Raw genomic sequence first — 21,561 nt, 5'->3', positions numbered from 1 at the left:
TTTTATCATTGCATACAGCACAAACAGATCATTGATTCGTTCTCAGTAGTGGCTGGCCATTTAGATGTTTTATTTAACCTTTATAAAACTAGGCAAGTCAGTTAAGAACAAATTCTTATTTACAATGCTGGCCTACCCATAACCTGGACGAAGCTGGGCCAATTGTGCGCCACCCAATCATGGATGTTGTGATACAGCCTGGAATCAAACCAGGGTCTGTAGTGACACCTCTAGCACTGAGAGGCAGTGCCTTAGACCGCTGCGCCACTCGGGAGCCAATATTTGTACTTCGAGAGTATCTATAAGCTATATAGTTTGAATTGATGTTTGTTTATTGTGATAAATAAGAACATTTACTTATCAAACTAACGATTAATAAGCAAATTGTGGCGCAATTGGAATCTATTTCAAACAGGATATGTGAAGCCAGCTGTGTCTTGGGTCCTCACTTTCAAAACAAATGAAATGGCTGCCCGCATAAGATGGAGTCTTCAACGGTTGATTCAGTCACGAAATACATCACATTTTAGGTTTGAGCTTCTACTAATATAACATTCCTACTTGTGTATATAAACGTAATGAAGGTATTGCTGTGAATTCAGCACGAGTGGCTGCCAATTTCCGTTAGGAATCTATGCTTGACCTAGCTAGTTAGCCAAGCTAACTGCGACATCGTTGTCAAACCTAATCGCCATCATGTTGCGCAGCCGATATTTCCCAAATTGTATACATATTAAAGTATAGGCTACAATCACGGTGGGCCATGAAGTAACGCATTTAACAACTCTGTTTGCCTGGCTATTGTTCCGTTAGCTTGCTAAACCTGTTATCAACTCGATTGCTTAAAGTTTGAAGTAGCTAGCTAACTTTGAGAACCTAGCTAAAACCTTTCTCAGTTACCAGTTTTGCAGTCTGGTCATTGCGGCATAGCCAAGCCTAATCAGTGACATTAGAAAACCATAGGTAGCTAGCTAACGTTAGATGCTTTATCGTTTTTTATTTGCTTGTTGACAAGGTCGCAAATTCATGACGCTTCAAGGCCATCCCGAAGTGGGATTAATTCAATTGAGTGGGTTTATCTCCGACCATCTAACTACATGACCTGGACATGCACTGTCTGTTATAGGTTTCCAATCAAGACGAGAAACCAGTTCCACACGCAATGCATTGGCCTGAACTACAGAAAAGTTCAACTTCTGCCTCTGACTGGACCCATACAGTTCGTAGGTGAGAAACTGGCCTTTACATTTAAAAAACAAAAACAATTCTACATAACCATTTAACAACCACATTCAAAGAATACAATTGTCATGTAGTATATTCAGAGTAGGCCTATAAGCTTACTAGTGGAACAATACGCTCAAAGGATGACCATACCATTATGTTTCAGTGCGACACTTGTCCATTCAGACACAGGACACGCCAAACCCACGGAGCTTGAAGTTCATCCCTGGTAAGCCTGTGTTGGGGGTGGGGACCCTGGATTTCCCCTCTCCAAGCTCTGCAGAGTGCTCCTCCTTAGCCAGGTTAGTACTGTTGGATAACGGGAATTGTATTTTTTATGAGCTATTGAAATATGATAGTAGCAAGTATCTAAACAATGAGCTGTAAACATGATGAAATCAGACAGTGTGAATAAACTTTTCAGAGCGTGAGAACCAGTGACGCTTGTACACTGAGCAAGAGGACAAGTACATTAGTGTCTAGTTTGAGAAACAGACGCCTCACAAGTCCTCAACTGGCAGCTTCATTAAATAGTACCAGCAAAACACCCGTCTCAACGTCAACAGTGAAGAGGCGACTCCGGGATGCTCTAACTAGACACTCCAATGTACTTGTCCTCTTGCTCAGTTGTGCACCGGGGCCTCCCACTTCTCTTTCTATTCTGGTTAGAGCCAGTTTGCGCTGTTCAGTGAAGGGAGTAGTACACAGCGTTGTACGAGATATTCCATTTCATGGCAATTTCTTGCATGGAATAGCCTTCATTCCTCAGAACAAGAATAGACTGACAAGTTTCAGAAGAAAGTTATTTGTTTCTGGCCATTTTGGGCCTGTAATCGAACTCACAAATGCTGATGTTCCAGATACTCAACTAGTCTAAAGAAGCCCAGTTTTATTGCATCTTTAAATCAGCACAACAGTTTTCAGCTGTGCTAACAATTGTAAAAGGGTTTTCTAATGATCAATTATCCTTTTAAAATTATGAACTTGGATTAACTAACACAATGTGCCATTGGAACACAGGAGTGATGGTTGCTGATAATGAGCCTTTGTACGCCTATGTTAAAAATCTGCCATTTCCAGCTACAATAGTCATTTACAACATTAACAATGTTTACACTGCGTATTCCTGATCAATTTGATGTTATTTTAATGGACAAAAAGTTCGAAATATCTTTGTTTTTGAAAGAAAAGCTAAGTTACCCCAAACTTTTGAATGGTAGTGTGTGTCTGGAATTGAAATTCAATTGTACATTTCCCAGTTAATGTAATTAATTTACTTCATATAAAAAATCTAAATTCTCCAGGATTTGTTTTAAATCATTGTATTTCTACATTTCCAGTATAACTAGGCTGTCTGAACAGTGACATGGTCAGCCTGAAAGCCCAAAGGAATTTCATTTGAATAGGAATTTGGGGAATTGTTGCGTATTGAATTGTGAATAAAAAAAATAAATCAAATTTACCTAATATTGGAATTGAATTATCTCTGAATTCAAAGACTGACTGGGAATTTGAATGGAAATAAATGTAATTTACAAGGGAGAGGGAATAAAAGGAAATTTGAGAACTTAACCCCATTTCTGAATGTATTTCTTAGTTGTATTGGTTTACTGTACTGATTAGCCTAAGTTAGTTCTTTGCATGCCTCAAGTCAAAATAAATTAAAGTGCAATGAGCGTCTCCACTTTGTTCTGTTCTGAGCACACCATGTGGATTATAGATCATAGATATTACTGTACATACTAACATGAAATGTTTTTGACATGGACCACTCTTGGTTGCCGCTCCTTGGTCGCACAGGGACCTGTTTGGAATCGAAGGAGTGAAAAGTGTGTTCTATGGTCCTGACTTCATCACAGTGACCAAGGTAGAGAATAAATAAACCTCATCTACCTTTCCTTTTTACCAACCCTATTAATTTACTCTGGGATATGGTGTGCCATTATAAGACCATAATAACTGAATGTATCATGTCACAAATAAAAGTTTAACTTTATGATTCAATACATGTGCTATGTCCCACTTCTCCACCCTTCTCCCGAAGTCTGCACTTGCACACTCCTTGTTGTGGATTTAAAAGCATAGGATTAGTATAAGCATTGGCAGGAGGGAGTTTTCACTATTGCTAAATCCATGCAAGAAAGTGTGCAAGGGCACAGTTTGAGAGAGGGGTGGTGAATCGGGGCCCAGCCATGTTAATTTACCAGGCCTTGGCCTGTTTTGTGTTGCCCTTGCCAGGCAGATGATGATGTGGAGTGGACGGACATCAAGCACCATGCCATGGATGCTATCACTAAGTTCTTTGACAGTGGAGACCCCATAACCACTGGGGTGACCCACCATGAGAGCAGTGAGTATGACAGGAACAAAACTCTTCTTCATATGAATGTTTGAGTGTGGAGTGTTACACTGGTCAGCTTTTTGGAGTCGCACCCGCTCCAGCCACATCAATTCCAAGTCCTACCCAATATCTGACATCAGGACAGATTTTTTTCTCCGCCACCAGCATAGAATTGTTCCGAGAGCCGATCCGTGACCCCCAAAAAACAATAACTGCCTTCGGGAAGTGTTCAGACCCGTTGACTTTTTCCACATTTTGTTACGTTAGACTTATTCTAAAATGTATTACATAGTTTTTTCCCTCATCAGTCTACACACAATACCCAATAATGACAAAGCAAAAACAGATTTTTAGAAATTTTTGTAAATGTATAAAATTAAAAGGAAATATCACATTTACATAAGTATTCAGACCCTTTACTCTGTACTTTGTTGAAGCACCTTTGGCAGCGATTACAGAATTGGGTCTTCTTGGGTATGAGGATACAAGCTTGGCATACCTGTATTTTGGGAGTTTCTCCCATTCTTCTCTGCAGATCCGCTCAATCTGTCAGGTTGGATGGGGAGCGTTGCTGCACAGCAATTTCCAGGTCTCTCCAGATATGTTCGATCGGGTTCAAGTCCGGGCTTTGGCTTGGCCACTCAAGGACATTCAGAGACTTGTCCTGAAGCCACTCCTGCGTTGTCTTGCCTGTGTGCTTAGGGTCGTTGTCCTGTTGGAAGGTCAACCTTTGCCCCAGTCTGAGGTCCTGAATGCTCTTGAGCTGGTTTTCATCAAGGATTTCTCTGTACTTTGCCTCAATCCTGACTAGTCTCCCAGTCTCTGCCGCTGAAAAACATCCCCACAGCATGATGCTGCCACCACCATGCTTCACCGTAGGGATGGTTCCAGGTTTCCTCCAGATGTGACACTTTGCATTCTGGCCAAAGAGTTCAGTCTTGGTTTCATCAGGCCAGAGAATCTTGTTTCTCATGGTTTGAGAGTCTTTAGGTTCCTTTTGGCAAACTCCAAGTGGGCTGTCATGTGCCTTTTACTGAGGTGTGGCTTCTGTCTGGCCACTCTACCATAAAGGCCTGATTGGTGGAGTGCTGCAGAGATGGTTGTCCTTCTGGAAGGTTCTCCCATCTCCAGAGGAACTCTAGAGCTCTGTCATAGTGACCATCGGGTTCTTGGTCACCTACCTGACCAAGGCCCTTCTTCCCTGATTGCTCAATTTGGCTGGGCGGCCAGCTCTAGGAAGAGTCTTGGTGGTTCCAAACTTCTTCCATTTAAGAATGATGGAGGCCACTGTGTTCTTGGGGACCCTCAATGCTTCAGAAATTTTTTGGTACCCTTCCCCAGATCTGTTACGGACAATTCCTTCGACCTCATTGCTTGGTTTTTGCTCTGACATGCACTGTCAACTGGGACCTTATATAGACCGGTGTGCCTTTCCAAATCATGTCCAATCAATTACATTTATCACAGGTGGACTCCTCCAATCACGTTGTAGAAACATCTCAAGGATGATCAATGGAAACAAGATGCACCTGAGCTCCATTTCGAGTCTCATAGCAAAGGGTCTGAATACTTATGTAAATAAGGTATTCCTAAAAACTTGTTTTTGCTTTGTCATATGGGGTATTGTGTGTAGATTGTTTAAATAATCCAAAAGTTTAATTGAAACTTAAACAATTCCCAGAATTGAATAGGCTATAGGCTGCAAAAATAGCCTACGTATATTATTAGGTAGGCTATTGGCTACTCAAACTTTTAAAAGCCGCACTGGATTAAACTTGATATGGCCTGCGTTTGGTCTAAACGGATGCCTGAATGAATGTAATGATTAACAGAATTATCGTAAACAAATGTCTGCTTGCACTTTTGTAGACTGTGTCCATCTACCGTGTTGTCCTACTTGTCCACAATGACTACAAAATCCTTCCAAACTGGATTTCACTCGCGCAGCACCTGTTTCCACGATGGTGTATTTATCATAAACGTTCTTATTATTTCTACTGTTAGGTTTGCCATTTTCACGTGAGCTAGGAGTCAGGGAAAATAAACTTGACAACGTATTGTTGTGTGGCAGAAGGGAATATAAACTCTGCACGTGGACAAATTATGTTTTAACACCACACAAATAGGTTACTAATGGGGAGAGTTCCCTGCTCCACTGTCTCGCTGCGTGGCTGGTAGCCTTCGCTATGTCTGCCTCACTGTGCACATAGCCTAATGAAATTCACAATTCAACACAACAAGCTCGTGGATTGGTAAAAAAAAGATAGTATCTTGATTTAAAACGTTTCCGACCACAATATAATTGTGCTCAGCCGACCCATGGGTTGATAGAATGTTTTCACAATGTAATTGCAGAAAACATGTTTGTTTTCTGGAATTATTAACTTTTCAACATGCTGTTCCTGTCTTAGGTCACTCTGAAGATGATGATGAAATTGTTTCAATGATAAAGGAGCTTCTAGATACACGGATCAGGTAAAATCTCCACATACTATTAGTATGATCAGTCTGTCACTCTCATGATGTTTCGCTGTAGATACATGGATCAGGTAAAATCTCCACATACTATTAGTATGATCAGTCTCACTCTCATGATGTTTTGCTGTAGATACACGGATCAGGTAAAATCCACACATTCTCTCAGTGTGATGAATGTGTTTTACTGACAATATTTTGTTAATCTAGTACAGTGTTTTCAAACTCCGGTCCTCCAGTACCTCCAACAGCAGACATTTTTGTTGTATCCCCTGACACTCAGCTGATTCAACTCACTGAGGGGATTCTATTAATCTGGCCCGGGCGACCGGGTAGGCGTGTTTTGCACCGGGCGACCGGGTAGGCGTGTTTTGGCCTGGGTGAAAGTTGATTGCATTTATTTTGGAACCGGGCTGCCTCCCAGCGTGAGCCAGGTGCAGCGTTCAAAGCCCTTGGCGAAGTCGGCTCAAAACAAAAGTTACAGTGCATTCGGAAGGTATTCAGACCCCTTGACGTTTTCAACATGTTGTTACGTTAGTCTTAGAAATTAATTTAAGAATAAGGCTAACGTAACAAAATGTGGAAATTATTCAGACCCCTTGACTTTTTCCACATTTTGTTACATTAGTCTTAAAAATGTATTTAATTAATTTTAGAATAAGGCTGTAACATAACAAAATGTGGAAAAGTCAAGGGGTCTGAATACTTTCCGAATGCACTGAGAGTAATTAAGCATGTTGAGTAATGCAAAAGTGATTGCTTTTGATAAAAACACTATCTGTCTTCCCAATGAAAACTAGAAAATTCAAACATATATACAGTGGGGGAAAAAAGTATTTGATCCCCTGCTGATTTTGTACGTTTGCCCACTGACAAAGAAAGGATCAGTCTATAATTTTAATGGTAGGTTTATTTGAACAGTGAGAGACAGAATAACAACAAAAATGTCCAGAAAAACGCATGTCAGAAATGTTATAAATTGATTTGCATTTTAATGAGGGAAATAAGTATTTGACCCCCTCTCAATCAGAAAGATTTCTGGCTCCCAGGTGTCTTTTATACAGGTAACGAGCTGAGATTAGGAGCACACTCTTAAAGGGAGTGCTTCTAACCGCAGCTTGTTACCTGTAAAAAAGACACCTGTCCACAGAAGCAATCAATCAATCAATCAGATTCCAAACTCTCCACCATGGCCAAGACCAAAGAGCTCTCCAAGGATGTCAGGGACAAGATTGTAGACCTACACAAGGCTGGAATGGGCTACAATACCATCGCCAAGCAGCTTGGTGAGAAGGTGACAACAGTTGGTGCGATTATTCGCAAATGGAAGAAACACAAAAGAACTGTCAATCTCCCTCGGCCTGGGGCTCCATGCAAGATCTCACCTCGTGGTTTTACAATGATCATGAGAACGGTGAGGAATCAGCCCAGAACTACACGGGAGGATCTTGTCAATGATCTCAAGGCAGCTGGGACCATAGTCACCAAGAAAACAATTAGTAACACACTACGCCGTGAAGGACTGAAATCCTGCAGCGCCCGCAAGATCCCCCTGCTCAAGAATACATATACATGCCCGTCTGAAGTTTGCCAATGAACATCTGAATGATTCAGAGGACAACTGGGTGAAAGTGTTGTGGTCAGATGAGACCAAAATGGAGCTCTTTGGCATCAACTCAACTCGCCGTGTTTGGAGGAGGAGGAATGCTGCCTATGACCCCAAGAACACTATCCCCACCGTCAAACATGGAGGTGGAAACATTATGCTTTGAGGGTGTTTTTCTGCTAAGGGGACAGGACAACTTCACCGCATCAAAGGGACGATGGACGGGGCCATGTAACGTCAAATCTTGGGTGAGAACCTCCTTCCCTCAGCCAGGGCATTGAAAATGGGTCGTGGATGGGTATTCCAGCATGACAATGACCCAAAACACACGGCCAAGGCAACAAAGGAGTGGCTCAAGAAGAAGCACATTAAGGTCCTGGAGTGGCCTAGCCAGTCTCCAGACCTTAATCCCATAGAAAATCTGTGGAGGGAGCTGAAGGTTCGAGTTGCCAAACGTCAGCCTCGAAACCTTAATGACTTGGAGAAGATCTGCAAAGATTGGGACAAAATCCCTCCTGAGATGTGTGCAAACCTGGTGGCCAACTACAAGAAACGTCTGACCTCTGTGATTGCCAACAAGGGTTTTGCCACCAAGTACTAAGTCATGTTTTGTAGAGGGGTCAAATACTTATTTCCCTCATTAAAATGCAAATCATTTTATAACATTTTTGACATGCGTTTTTCTGTATTTTTTTGTTGTTATTCTGTCTCTCACTGTTCAAATAAACCTACTATTAAAATTATGGACTGATCATTTCTTTGTAAGTGGGCAAACGTACAAAATCAGCAGGGGATCAAATACTTTTTCCCCCCACTGTACATATTAAAGAGATGTATGTTTCTGGACGATGCACCATGCTGCCTTGTTGACAACATGACCGAGCGGTGCAGATTACTGTTCCATTTGAGCAGGGCGCCCCTCCCTCACCTCTTTTCCTCACATCATGGGCCATAGACCGGTGCCCCGCAGCTCAGTATAATCAAACCCGCCAGTTCAGGGCCTGATGATTAGTTGACAAGTAGAATCCAGTGTGCTTGTCCAGGGCTACAACAAAAATGTGTACTGAAGGACTGGAGTTGGAAAACGCTGATCTAGTACAATATGACCCATTTGTGGAATCTGAGCCCTAGAGGCATCCTAGGAATGTTTCGTTCACAGTCTTGATAAAGATGTTTTGGCTCAGAAGCTCTTCAAGCAAAATGCAATCTGGCAGATTGTTTGGGCACTGAAGTTGTTCCACAAACAAATGATAGAAGTGATGTTGATATGAAATATAGACTATAATGATATTATTGTCAAGGATTTCTCCTATCCCATTTACATTACATTTACATTTACATTTTCCCCTCTCTTAAACTCCTCATCTTCCTCTCCATTCTTCTGTCCCTCCTAGTTTTTAATTACAATTGTAATAATACCGGTTATGTTGTTGAATGATAAACTAACCTGATAAGCCCTCCCGTCACACACAGGCCCACGGTGATGGAGGATGGCGGTGATGTCATCTTTAAGGGCTTTGAGAATGGCACTGTGAAGCTGAAGCTGGTTGGCTCATGCACCGGCTGCCCCAGCTCTACTGTCACCCTGAAGAATGGCATCCAGAACATGCTGCAGTTCTACATCCCTGAGGTGGATGATGTGGAACAGGTGAGAGGGTGAATAGAAAGAGGGAGGGACAGGGAGTAGGAGAAGAGGAGGAGGAGAGAGAAACGCACAAAGAGGCAGAAATAGGATGGCGGGAGTAGGGAGAAGGAGTTGGAGGGTAATGGAGAGAGAGAGGAGTAGGGAGTAGGAGTTTGGGGAATGGGGAGAGAGAGAGGAGAAGGGAGTATGAGTTAGAGTGGAATGGAGAGAGAGGAGTAGGAGTTAGAGGGGAATGGAGAGAGAGGAGTAGGAGTTAGAGGGGAATGGAGAGAACAGGAGTAGGGAGTAGAGGGGAATGGAGAGAGAGGAGTAGGGAGTAGGAGTTAGAGAGGAGTAGGAGTTAGAGAGGAGTAGGAGTTAGAGAGGAGTAGGAGTTAGAGAGGAGTAGGAGTTAGAGAGGAGTAGGAGTTAGAGAGGAGTAGGAGTTAGAGTGGAATGGAGAGAGAGGAGTAGGAGTTAGAGGGGAATGGAAAGAGAGGAGTAGGAGTTAGAGGGGAATGGAGAGAGAGGAGTAGGGAGTAGGAGTTAGAGGGGAATGGAGAGAGAGGAGTAGGGAGTATGAGTTAGAGGGGAATGGAGAAAGAGGAGTAGGGAGTAGGAGTTAGAGGGGAATGGAGAGAGAGGGGAATGGAGAGAGAGGAGTAGGGAGTAGGAGTTAGAGGGGAATGGAGAGAGAGGAGTAGGGAGTAGGAGTTAGAGGGGAACGGAGAGAGAGGAGTAGGGAGTAGGAGTTAGAGGGGAATGGAGAGAGAGGAGTAGGGAGTAGGAGTTAGAGGGGAATGGAGAGAGAGGGGAATGGAGAGAGAGGAGTAGGAGTTAGAGAGGAGTAGGAGTTAGAGAGGAGTAGGAATTAGAGAGGAGTAGGAGTTAGAGTGGAATGGAGAGAGAGGAGTAGGAGTTAGAGGGGAATGGAGAGAGAGGAGTAGGAGTTAGAGGGGAATGGAGAGAGAGGAGTAGGAGTTAGAGGGGAATGGAGAGAGGGGAGTAGGAGTTAGAGGGGAATGGAGAGAGAGGAGTAGGGAGTAGGAGTTAGAGTGGAATGGAGAGAGAGGAGTAGGAGTTAGAGAGGAGTAGGAGTTAGAGAGGAGTAGGAGTTAAGAGAGGAGTAGGAGTTAGAGAGGAGTAGGAATTAGAGTGGAATGGAGAGAGAGGAGTAGGGAGTAGGAATTAGAGAGGAGTAGGAGTTAGAGTGGAATGGAGAGAGAGGAGTAGGAGTTGGAGTGGAATGGAGAGAGAGGAGTAGGGAGTATGAGTTAGAGGGGAATGGAGAGAGAGGAGTAGGGAGTAGGAGTTAGAGTGGAATGGAGAGAGAGGAGTAGGGAGTATGAGTTAGAGGGGAATGGAGAGAGAGGAGTAGGAGTTAGAGAGGAGTAGGAGTTAGAGAGGAGTAGGAGTTAGAGAGGAGTAGGAGTTAGAGAGGAGTAGGAATTAGAGTGGAATGGAGAGAGAGGAGTAGGGAGTAGGAATTAGAGAGGAGTAGGAGTTAGAGTGGAATGGAGAGAGTACTAAATCATGAAGTTGGAACAGCATCTGCTTTGTGATGTCAAATCAAAGTGTATTGGTCACGTACACAGATTAGCAGATGTTATATCGGGTGCAGCGAAATGCTTATGTTACTAACTCCTAACAATGCAGTAAAATGTCAAACAGTACAAAAATTACAATAAATATAAAAATAAATCAAGTAATGTCAGAAGAATCCAATGAACAACCCAAATAACACTAACAGTAATCCAAATGCAATCTATACGTATATACACCGGATTCATTTATACAATATATACTACAAATATGTACAGCAGTAGAGTGAGCTATGTCAAGACTATAAATAAATATGCAGTGTGTATAAAGTGTCAGTTATAGCTGTTCTTTTTGTTTGGTTTCTGTAGGTGGAAGATGAAGTGGATCATGTGAATGCAAAGGTTTTCACCGAGTTGGAACGCAAGTTAGGAGACATATAAAACTTCTGTCATCCCCCATGCCTATAGAAAAACAGCCTGTTGTATAGATGCCTTGCAAACCAGGTAGATACTGCTTCCACTACCTTAGTGCAATGTTCATGTTTTAAAATAATATTCAGCATTGCCCTTTCAAAATACCAACTGTAGTGTGCTGTAGGCTGTTTTTGTCTTTCATTTACTCAAATACTGTATATTACTGTTACAATGAAGCAAGGCCACACACTGACACATTTATACTGTTTGTCTTTTCCATTGGAAAGGCCTAAAACTCTGAAAAACGGCAGTATGTTATATATTTGATATTTATTTCTCTGCAGGTTTATTTACAAATTGATTTACTTCATATGTTTTCCAAAAAAATAGTATTTTCTGATGAAAGGACATTCTGTGATGGTTTGAGTTAAGGGATATGGTTTTTATCTATCCCTAGGCCAAACATGACCAATTGTTTATATGAAATGATCACAAGATATTGCACAGTTAAAACGACTAAATGATTTAGCTGTATATGTTTCTTTGTGAATGCATTGTCTAGGAGTCTACACATAGTAATCACATGAACACATTTACATTTATGGCATGGGCACATGCTCATTTATATTTAATCTCTCGTGGAGAGACTACGTAAACAAATGGTATCGTAGATATGTCAATGGGATGCGTGACATAACGAGCAGCATTAGTTCCGTTGCTTGGGTTTTTCTTCACTGGCTATTTAGATACATCACGATTTCGCAGGTGTTGGCATCTTTCGAATTTCGGAAGGAGAGGGGACATTCGGCCCATTTTGACTTGCCCGTAAATTACAAAGAGAGAGAGAGTGGAGCTCTTCGTTCCGATTCTCGTTCTGTATCTTCTCCTAATACGTATAGACCCAGAACTTAATCAAGCATCTGACCAATTCCACAATATTTTAGTTCTGGGTTAACCAAGATTAATTTATATTCATCATATAGATTGCAGTACATCTACTCGTAAAGAAAGCTTTATGTGAAATACTGTGATAAATGTTGTGCAATGATTGAAGTTCTTTGAATGGATACTATCACCCATTCACTTGTATATGCATTGCAATTGTTAGTTACAGCTGCAATCTCATATTGCTGATACAGAAGTCCAAATCATACTAGTATCACAAAGGAAAATGTAATGGTTATTTTGTCCCATTCGTGGAATCATCTTGTTGTATTATTGTATTGCTCTTGTTTTCAGAAACCAACACTTGTGGTGGGAATACCCTATTGATATTACTTTGCCGTCTTTATTGAGTTGATGTTGGAAACAGTCAGATTTATCAAATAAAATTTGATTGATCACATACACATATTTAGCAGATGTTATTGCGGGTGTAGCAAAATGCTTGCGTTCCTAGATCCAACAGTGCAGTAGTATCTAACAATTCACGACAGTACACACGAATTCAAAAGTAAAAGAATGGAGTTAAGAAATATATCAATATTAGGACGAGCAATGTCGGAGTGGCATTGACTAAAATAAAGTATATACATATGAAATGAGTAAAGCAGTATTAAAGTGACTAGTGTTCCATCATTAAAGTGACCAGTGAGTGATTCTATGTATATAGGGCAGCAGCCTCTTGCAGGGTTGAGTAACTGGGTGGTAGCGGGCTAGGGATGGACACAGGCAGTGTATGTTATGCTATATTTTCCATATATTATTTCTCACGTGGTATATTATCACACACCATCTTTAATATTTTCTCAAAGTTACAGCAGTGATATTTCAAGTTTTTCATGGTTTCATGTTTAGCCATGATGAACCTTGTTACCGTGACGGCAAATGACCCCTACACCAGCACATATGACCAGAGAGGAAGAAGCAAAGCGAGACAGTCCACTCCCGTCAAAGTCTGTCCACGCGGAAATAGTGATAAGCAGACTGCATGGCTTCCCGCCTTTGGGACAACGACTCAAATGTTTAGGGGGGAGACAAGAACATATCATTATATACAGTTTCTTTGATATTTTAAAAAAAAAGTACCCGTATGTAATACGCGTGCGCGCCACTGACTCACGTATGCGCGTTGACAGTTTTGGATCTATCTCCGCCGGTGCCTGAACAGAGCAGGACAGAGGTAAAGCAGTGAGGACAATTTATTTCTGTAACGTTAATGTAATTAAAACTTTACAGGTACAGTTCTGATGGTTTTGATACTGCAGAATGCAATTATTGGCGAAAAAAAGTGAATTTCCATCAGCATGCTGTTTGCTACCATTCAGACAGCATTATGTGTGTTTTGCCTTGATTAGGCCTCAAGCTAGCGACGTTGGTCAACGTTGCTTTGAAAACAAAACGCACGAGTCATCATTATAGCTAGCTAAGTTAGCTATTTATCTCCGTTAACAAGCCAACAACATGTTGTTAGCTAAATAGCCTGTGGCTATTTATAGCTAAAGGCTAACCAGGTAGCTAACGTTAGCTAATATCGGCAAGTGTCTAGCAAATGCATTAACATAGCTAGCTTAGCAACACGTACGTTTACTCAACTCTACAGGGATCTAAACTCGCTAGTAACCCAATAAATAGTACGCAAAATTCATGAATGTGAATTATAATTATAATACTTCTAGTAATTGTTTTAAAATTAATATCATGAATTTGGCGTACTATTTATAGGGTTAAGTTAGTTACGGTTAGTTAACCAACTAACAGTAGCTAGCTACAGTTGCCAACAGCTACTGTAACGTTTTGCTTGCAACGAATTGCTTGTTTGCCCATTCCGTTGTTGCTTGTCCCACTACTATCCCACTGAGTAGAGGCAGCTGTCAAGAGGCCTAACGTTGTTGTCGTCGGCTACGTGGTTATGTGTTGCTAGTTGAGTATTTTATTAGCTGCAAGTAAATCTGTAACAATCTTCTCCTGGTATAGTTTTTGTTGCTAGCTGTCAATGTTTGTGTTCAAAGCAAAGGTACATGTCAAATGAAGAATCCTTATCTAAACAGGCCCATTTTCTGTTGTATTGACAGGATATTAACATAAATTGGTTCGGTCAATACACCTAAGCTCGAGCCTTGACTCATGGCACAGTTTGGGGGACAGAAGAACCCTCCGTGGGCGGCCCAGTTTGCTGCCACAGTGGTGTCCCAGCCCGGCCACTCAGGACAGTCCCTGGACCTCAATAGCCTACACTGTGAGTTTGACACCTTGCTGAATACTATACTCTGTGCTCATTGGTGGGATAAAATTAAAGTGGGGTTGAGGGTACAGCGCTTGATGGAAACTGCATCTCAGACTTGGATCTGTTTGGCAAAGTTTGTGATGGAGGAGACTCAGTAGTCAACTGGACATTCAACGATGTTAAAAGTACTCTTGTTTCTCGTTCAACCCGTCTTTCTATCACTCCATTCCTCTCGCTCCATCCTCTTTCTGAATTACTATATTCCGCACCCCACTCTCTCCTGCAGCTCTAGGTGTGCAGCAGCCATCTCTCTTGGGTGCGTCTCCCTCTATGTACTCCCAGCAGTCAGCCCTGGCTGCAGCCTCCCTCAACTCCCAATCAGCTGCCGCTAACTACCAGTTGTCCCAGCAGACTTCAGCCCTGCAGCAGCAAGCCGCAGCTGCCGCCGCTGCAGCGCTGCAACAGGTGAACTACACTAGGATCAGCAGGGCAGTGTTCAGTTAGGCACAACGTAGCTAAACATTCTCAAACAGAATATGATAACATTTGTTGTTATTGAATAAGCTCAGGTAGTAACTCTGGTTTCGTGCCAAGTAAACACAACCCAAGAGATACCCCATTGGTTGGTCACAGCTAATTTCACTTAAACTTTTTTGATTTTGTTTACTGAAGAAACATTCTCAATGATCAACATAACTTGGGTCAGACAAATGGGTTTGGGACACAGAGTTACAGAGCTTGGTGAGAGGCCATACCTCTCTAGACTTGAAGATGTGTTGTTGGAAAGCCTGTTCTGATTTGTGAGTGAAGTGATGAACTGATTCAACTTATAAAATCCCCCACCATCAGACAGACCTGTGTGAACACTTTAGATGCTGAGTGAAAGTCTGACCAAAATACCATTTTTTTTTTCTTCACTTGTCTCTTGTTTTTATTATTTTTTCCCCTCCACCTTTATTTAACCAGGTAGGCAAGCTGAGAACAAGTTCTCATTTACAACTGTGACCTGGTCAAGATAAAGCAAAGCGGTGTGACACAAACAACAACAGAGTTACACATGGAATAAACAAATGTATAGTCAATAACACAATAGAAAAAGTCTATACAGTGTATGTCAATGAGGTAAAATAAGGAAGGTAAAGGCAATAAATAGGCCATTGTGGCGAAATAATTAGAATTTAGCAATTAAGCACTGGAGTGATAGATGTGCAGAAGATGAACGTGCAAGTAGAGATACTGGGGTGCAAAGGAGCAACAACAACGAAAATAACAGTATAGGGATGAGGTAGTTGGATGGGCTATTTACAGATGGGCTATGTACAGGTGCAGTGATCTGTGAGCTGCTCTGACAGCTGGTGCTTAAAGTTAGTGAGGGAGATACGAGTCTCCAGCTTCAGTGATTTTTGCAGTTCGTTCCAGTCATTTGCAGCAGAGAACTGGATGGAAAGGCGGCCAAAGGAGGAATTGGCTTTGGGGGTGACCAGTGAAATATACCTGCTGGGGCGCGTGCTACGGGTGGGTGCTGCTATGGTGACCAGTGAGCTGAGGTAAGGCGGGGCTTTACCTAGCAAAGACTTGTAGATGACGTGGAGCCAGTGGGTTTGGCGACGAATATGAAGCGAGGGCCAGCCAACGAGAGCATACAGGTCGCAGTGGTGGGTAGCATATGGGGCTTTGGTGACAAAACGGATGGCACTGTGATAGACTGCATCCAATTTGCTGAGTAGAGTGTTGGAGGCTATTTTGTAAATGACATCGCCGAAGTCAAGGATCGGTGGGCAGTCAGTTTTACAAGGGTATGTTTGGCAGCATGAGTGAAGGATGCTTTGTTGCGAAATAGGACGCCGATTCTAGATTTAATTTTGGATTGGAGTTGCTTAATGTGAGTCTGGAAGGAGAGTTTACAATCTAGCCAGACACATAGGTATTTGTAGTTGTCCACATTCTAAGTCAGAACTGTCCAGAGTAGTGATGCTGGACGGGCGGGCAGGTGCGGGCAGCGATTGGTTGAAGAGCATGCATTTAGTTTTACTATCGTTTAAGAGCAGTTGGAGGCCACGGAAGGAGAGTTGTATGGCATGGAAGCTCGTCTGGAGGTTCGTTAACTTCTATGGGCTACGTGGGACGCTACGTGGGACACACTATTCAACAGCCAGTGAAATAGCATGGCGCGAAATACAAAACAGCAAAAATCTCAACATTTCATTTTCTCAAACAATCAACTATTTTACACCATTTTAAAGATAAACTTCTCGTTAATCTAACCACATTATCCGATTTCAAAAAGGCTTTACGGCGAAAGCATACAATTAGATTATGTTAGAACATAAACTTCACAAGAAAAACCACACAGCCATTTTCCAAGCAAGGACATGCATCACAAAAAACAAAAATACAGCTAACATATTCACTAACCTTTGATGATCTTCATCAGATGGCACTCATAGGACTTCATGTTACACAATACATGTATGTTTTGCTCGATAAAGTTCATATTTATATCCCAAAACCCCATTTTACATTGGCACGTGATGTTCAGAAAATGTATTCCCACCAAAACATCCGGTGAATGAGCACATCAATTTACAAAAATACTCATAAAATTTACAACCGTTATTGAAAGAATTATAGATATACTTCTCCTTAATGCAACCGCTGTGTCAGATTTTAAAATAGCTTTACGGAGAAAGCACATTTTTCAAGTTCTGGGGTCAACTAAACTCAGAATTAGTATTACAAATATTCATACCTTTGCTGATCTTCGTCAGAATGCACTCCCAGGACTCCTACTTCCACAACAAATGTTATTTTTGTTCGAAATACTCCATATTTATGTCCAAATACCTCTGTTTTGTTTGCGTTCAGATCACTATCCAAAGGCATAACGCGCAAGCGTAAATCCAGACACAAAAAGTAAAATAGTCCCAGCGCGGGCGATTAAATACTTTTTCCCCCCACTGTAGCTAAGGCATACTGAGCAGGGCTGGAGGCTCTACAGTGAAATAAGACAATAATCACTAACCAAAACAGCAGTGGACAAGGCATATTGACATTACGGAGAGGCATTCATAGCCAAGTGATCATAAGGTCCAGTGAGTAACTAGGCGGGCTGGAGACACGGCGATTCAGACAGCTAGTGAGCCGGGGCTAGCAGAAGGGCCTTAGAGGGACGTTGTGACGGAAGAAGTCTGTTGTAGCCCCTCGTGCGGTTACATCGGCAGACCAGTCGTGATGGATAAGCAGGGGTTTAGTGAAATCCATGTAGTATAAGTGTCCACGCCAATTGGAAAAATTGGTTAGTAGCCCAAGAAATTGGCTGATGGACCTCTTCAGCTAACAGTCTGGTATGCTCTAGACAGCTAGCGGGCCGCGGCTAGCAGATGGGCATTCGAGGGACGTCGCAACGGAGGAGCCTGTTGAAAAAAAACCTCGGGCGGATTACGTCTGTAGTCCAGTCGTGGTGGATCGGCGGGGCTCCGTATCGGCAATAAAAGGGGTCCAGGCCAATTGGCAAAATCGGTATTGTAGCCCAGGGGACTGGCTGATGGATCTCTTCAGCTAGCCGGGAGATGGGCTTAGCATAGGCTTGCTCCAGGCTAATTGGTGCTTGCTTCGGGACAGAGACGTTAGCCCGGAGTAGCAACTCGGATAGTAGCTAGCTAGCTGCGATGATCCAGGTGTAAAGGTTCAGAGCTTGCGGTAGGAATCCGGAGATATGGAGAGAAAGAAGTCAGATATGTTCTGGGTGGAATCTCGTTGTGTAGACTGGCAGGAGTTGTCCAGGCTAAAGGTTATCTGATGACCGCTAGCTGATTACTAGCTAGTTTGCTGGCTAGCTTCTGTTGGGGGTTCCGGTTCTAAAGTAAAGAAAATAGCAGATCCATACCACATTGGGTGAGGCGGGTTGCAGGAGAGTATGTTGGAAGTTGATGTTAAGAAAAATATACAAAAAATTTGCGAAGAAAAAAGATATGAAAAGATATATACACGGGACAAGACAAAGACGCCTGACTGCTACGCCGTCTTGGAATCACATATAGTTGAGCATGGAGTCACTTAACTGTTCAGTAAATAGTCTTCCCTTTAAATTGACATCACTCATATTAACTGCAACATAACTCAAGGGCCATTTCCTGAAATTTAATTCAAAAGAAAAAGCTGACACATTTAGACTAGCTAGTGTCTTTGTCGATGTATCACCTGTCACATCAGAGTCGTACCTTACGCTCTTGAGTCTGTCTATCCAGACAGAGCATCAACATTTTACATGTACATTTTAGTCATTTAGCAGATGCTCTTATCCATAGCGACTTACAGGAGCAATTCGGGTTAAGTGCTTTGCTCAAGGGCACAGACACTGAAATTCAAACCAGCGACCTTTCGGTTGCTGGCCCAACGCTCTTAACCGCTAGGCTGCCTGCCGCCCCTGTATTTCAGTTTTTCTCTGTCTCTCCTATTGTTTCAGTCTCAAATGAACTCTGCCCTGCAGCAGTATCAGCAGCAGCAGCAGCAGCAACAACAACAACAGCAGCAGCAGCAGCAGCAGCAGCAACAGCCTCCTCCACAGCAGCCTCCTCAACAGCTCTATAATGTACCCCATCAGGTGAGACATAGCCAATACCCCAAGTGAAATACTGTTGCTTGGATTGTAAATGAATTAGAGTGTCAGAACTTTAAGAACACTGAATGTTCTAACCCAGAGCAGCCAGTAGATATCACGTCAGGTAGACCACTCACTCACTCAATGGGTTTCACTTAAGTAAAATAAATTTGCCTCAGTTTTTGTTAAATCAGATTTGTTATATGCTAGACACTGGAGCACAGTTTTCTCTCTTATTCTCTTTGACCTCGTCCAATGTAGTATTTGTTTTATATATTTTTGTAGGTGCAAATTATTGATGTACAACTCTGAATCACCAACTTATCTTGAAAAAGACCTTGCTAATGCTGGTCGCTTGATATGTATCAATCAAAAAATGTATTGTTTACTCAATGAAATACACTACGTGACCAAAAGTATGTGGACACCTGCTCGTCAAACATCTCATTCCAAAATCATGGGCAATAATATGGAGTTGCTCCCCCGTTGCTGCTATAACAGCCTCCACTCTTCTGGGAAGGCTTTCCACTAGGGGTTGGAACATTGCTGCCGGGCCTTGCTTCCATACAGCCACGAGCATTAGTGAGGTCAGGCACTGATGGGCGATTAGGCCAGGCTTGCAGTCAGCGTTCCAATTCATCCCAAAGGTGTTCGATGGGGTGGAGGTCAGAGCTCTGTGCAGGCCAGTAAAGTTCTTCCACACCAATCGACAAACCATTTCTGTATGGACCTCGCTTTGTGCACGGGGGCATTGTCATGCTGAAACAGGAAAGGGCCAGCCACAAAGTTGGAAGCCCAGAATTGTCTAGAATATCAATGTATGCTGTAGCGTTAAGATTTCCCTTCACTGGAACTAAGGGGCCTAGTCCGAACCATGAAAAACAGCCCCAGACCATTATTCCTCCTCCACCAAACTTTACAGTTGGCTCTATGCATTGGGGCAGGTAGCGTTCTCCTGGCATCTGGTGAAGCGTGATTCATCACTCCAGAGAACGTGTTTCCATTGCTCCAGAGTCAAATGGTGGCTAGCTTTACACCACTCCAGCCGACGCTTGGCATTGCGCTTGGTGATCTTAGGTTTGTGTGCGGCTGCTCGGCCATGGAAACCCGTTTAATGATGCTCCCGACAAACAGTTATTGTGCGAACGTTGTTTCCAAAGGCAGTTTGGAGCTCGGTAGTGAGTGTTGCAACCGAGGACAGACCCTTTTTACCTGGCCATCCCGTTAGCTTGTGTGGCCTACCACTTCGCAGCTCAGCCGTTGTTGCTCCTAGACGTTTCCACTTCGCAATAACAGGACTTGCAGTTAACCGGGGCAGCTCTAGCAGGGCAGATATTTGATGAACTGACTTTTTGGAAAGGTGGCATCTTATGACGATGCCATGTTTAACTTCTTATGGGCAGATGGGACACTATCGTCCCACCTGACCAACATCCGGTGAAATTGCAGAGCGCCAAATTCAAAATACAGAAATAGTCAAATTAAACATTCATTAAAATTGAAGTGTTATACATCGGCTTAAAGATTAACTTCTTGTTAATCCAGCCGCTGTGTCAGATTTAAAAAAGGCTGTACGGCGAAAGCATACCATGCGATTATCTGAGGACAGCGCCCCGCTTACAAAAGCATACAAACATTTTACAACCACAAGTAAAGGAATTACAAAAGTCAGAAATAGCAATAAAATTAATCACTTACCTTTGATCTTCATATGGTTACTGTCACGAGTCCCTGTTACACAAATGTTTGTTTTGTTCGATGAAGTCAAATCAAATCAAATTTATTTATATAGCCCTTCGTACATCAGCTGAAATCTCAAAGTGCTGTACAGAAACCCAGCCTAAAACCCCAAACAGCAAGCAATGCATGTGAAAGAAGCACGGTGGCTGGGAAAAACTCCCTAGGAAAAACTCCTGAGAAAGGCCAAAAACCTAGGAAGAAACCTAGAGAGGAACCAGGCTATGAGGGGTGGCCAGTCCTCTTCTGGCTGTGCCGGGTGGATATTATAACAGAACATGGTCAAGATGTTAAAATGTTCGTAAATGACCAGCATGGTCAAATAATAATAATCATAGTAATTGTCGAGGGTGCAACAAGCACGTCCGGTGAACAGGTCAGGGTTCCGTAGCCGCAGGCAGAACAGTTGAAACTGGAGCAGCAGCATGGCCAGGTGGACTGGGGACAGCAAGGAGTCATCATGCCAGGTAGTCCTGAGGCATGGTCCTAGGGCTCAGGTCCTCCGAGAGAGAGAAAGAAAGAAAGAGAGAAAGAGAGAATTAGAGAGAGCTTATTTACATTCACACAGGACACCGGATAAGACAAGAGAATACTCCGGATGTAACAGACTGACCCTAGCCCCCCGACACATAAACTACTGCAGCATAAATACTGGAGGCTGAGACAGGAGGGATCAGAAGACACTGTGGCCCCATCCGATGATACCCCCGGACAGGGCCAAACAGGCAGGATATAACCCCACCCACTCTGCCAAAGCACAGCCCCCACACCACTAGAGGGATATCTACAACCACCAACTTACCGTCCGAAGACAAGGCCGAGTATAGCCCACA

General features: G+C 42.8%; 2 protein-coding genes across 2 annotated transcripts in view; both read left to right on the top strand.

Annotated features, from left to right (window-relative positions):
• Positions 1–371: 371 nt before the first annotated feature.
• Positions 372–12,574, top strand: zgc:110319 (NifU family protein). Its single transcript, XM_029752293.1, has 8 exons — positions 372–530; positions 1,127–1,227; positions 1,391–1,526; positions 3,025–3,091; positions 3,463–3,574; positions 5,977–6,040; positions 9,120–9,294; positions 11,181–12,574. Exons 1-8 carry the CDS (start codon positions 466–468, stop codon positions 11,250–11,252), a joined length of 792 nt encoding a protein of 263 aa, XP_029608153.1. The 5' UTR covers positions 372–465; the 3' UTR covers positions 11,253–12,574.
• A 704-nt stretch (positions 12,575–13,278) lies between these two features.
• LOC115193561 (cell division cycle and apoptosis regulator protein 1) overlaps positions 13,279–21,561 on the top strand; it is a 38,693-nt gene continuing 30,410 nt past the window's right edge. The window contains exons 1-4 of the mRNA XM_029752295.1: positions 13,279–13,347; positions 14,240–14,403; positions 14,678–14,856; positions 18,857–18,994. Of these exons, the coding sequence (XP_029608155.1) occupies positions 14,292–14,403; positions 14,678–14,856; positions 18,857–18,994 (429 nt within the window). The 5' untranslated portion in view covers positions 13,279–13,347; positions 14,240–14,291. The remainder of the gene's footprint in view (positions 13,348–14,239; positions 14,404–14,677; positions 14,857–18,856; positions 18,995–21,561) is intronic.

The sequence above is a fragment of the Salmo trutta genome, chromosome 5 (genome assembly GCF_901001165.1).
Source record: "Salmo trutta chromosome 5, fSalTru1.1, whole genome shotgun sequence".
NCBI lineage: Eukaryota > Metazoa > Chordata > Actinopteri > Salmoniformes > Salmonidae > Salmo > Salmo trutta.
Note: the sequence above shows the minus strand (reverse complement) of the source record. Positions and strands in the feature narration are given on the sequence as shown.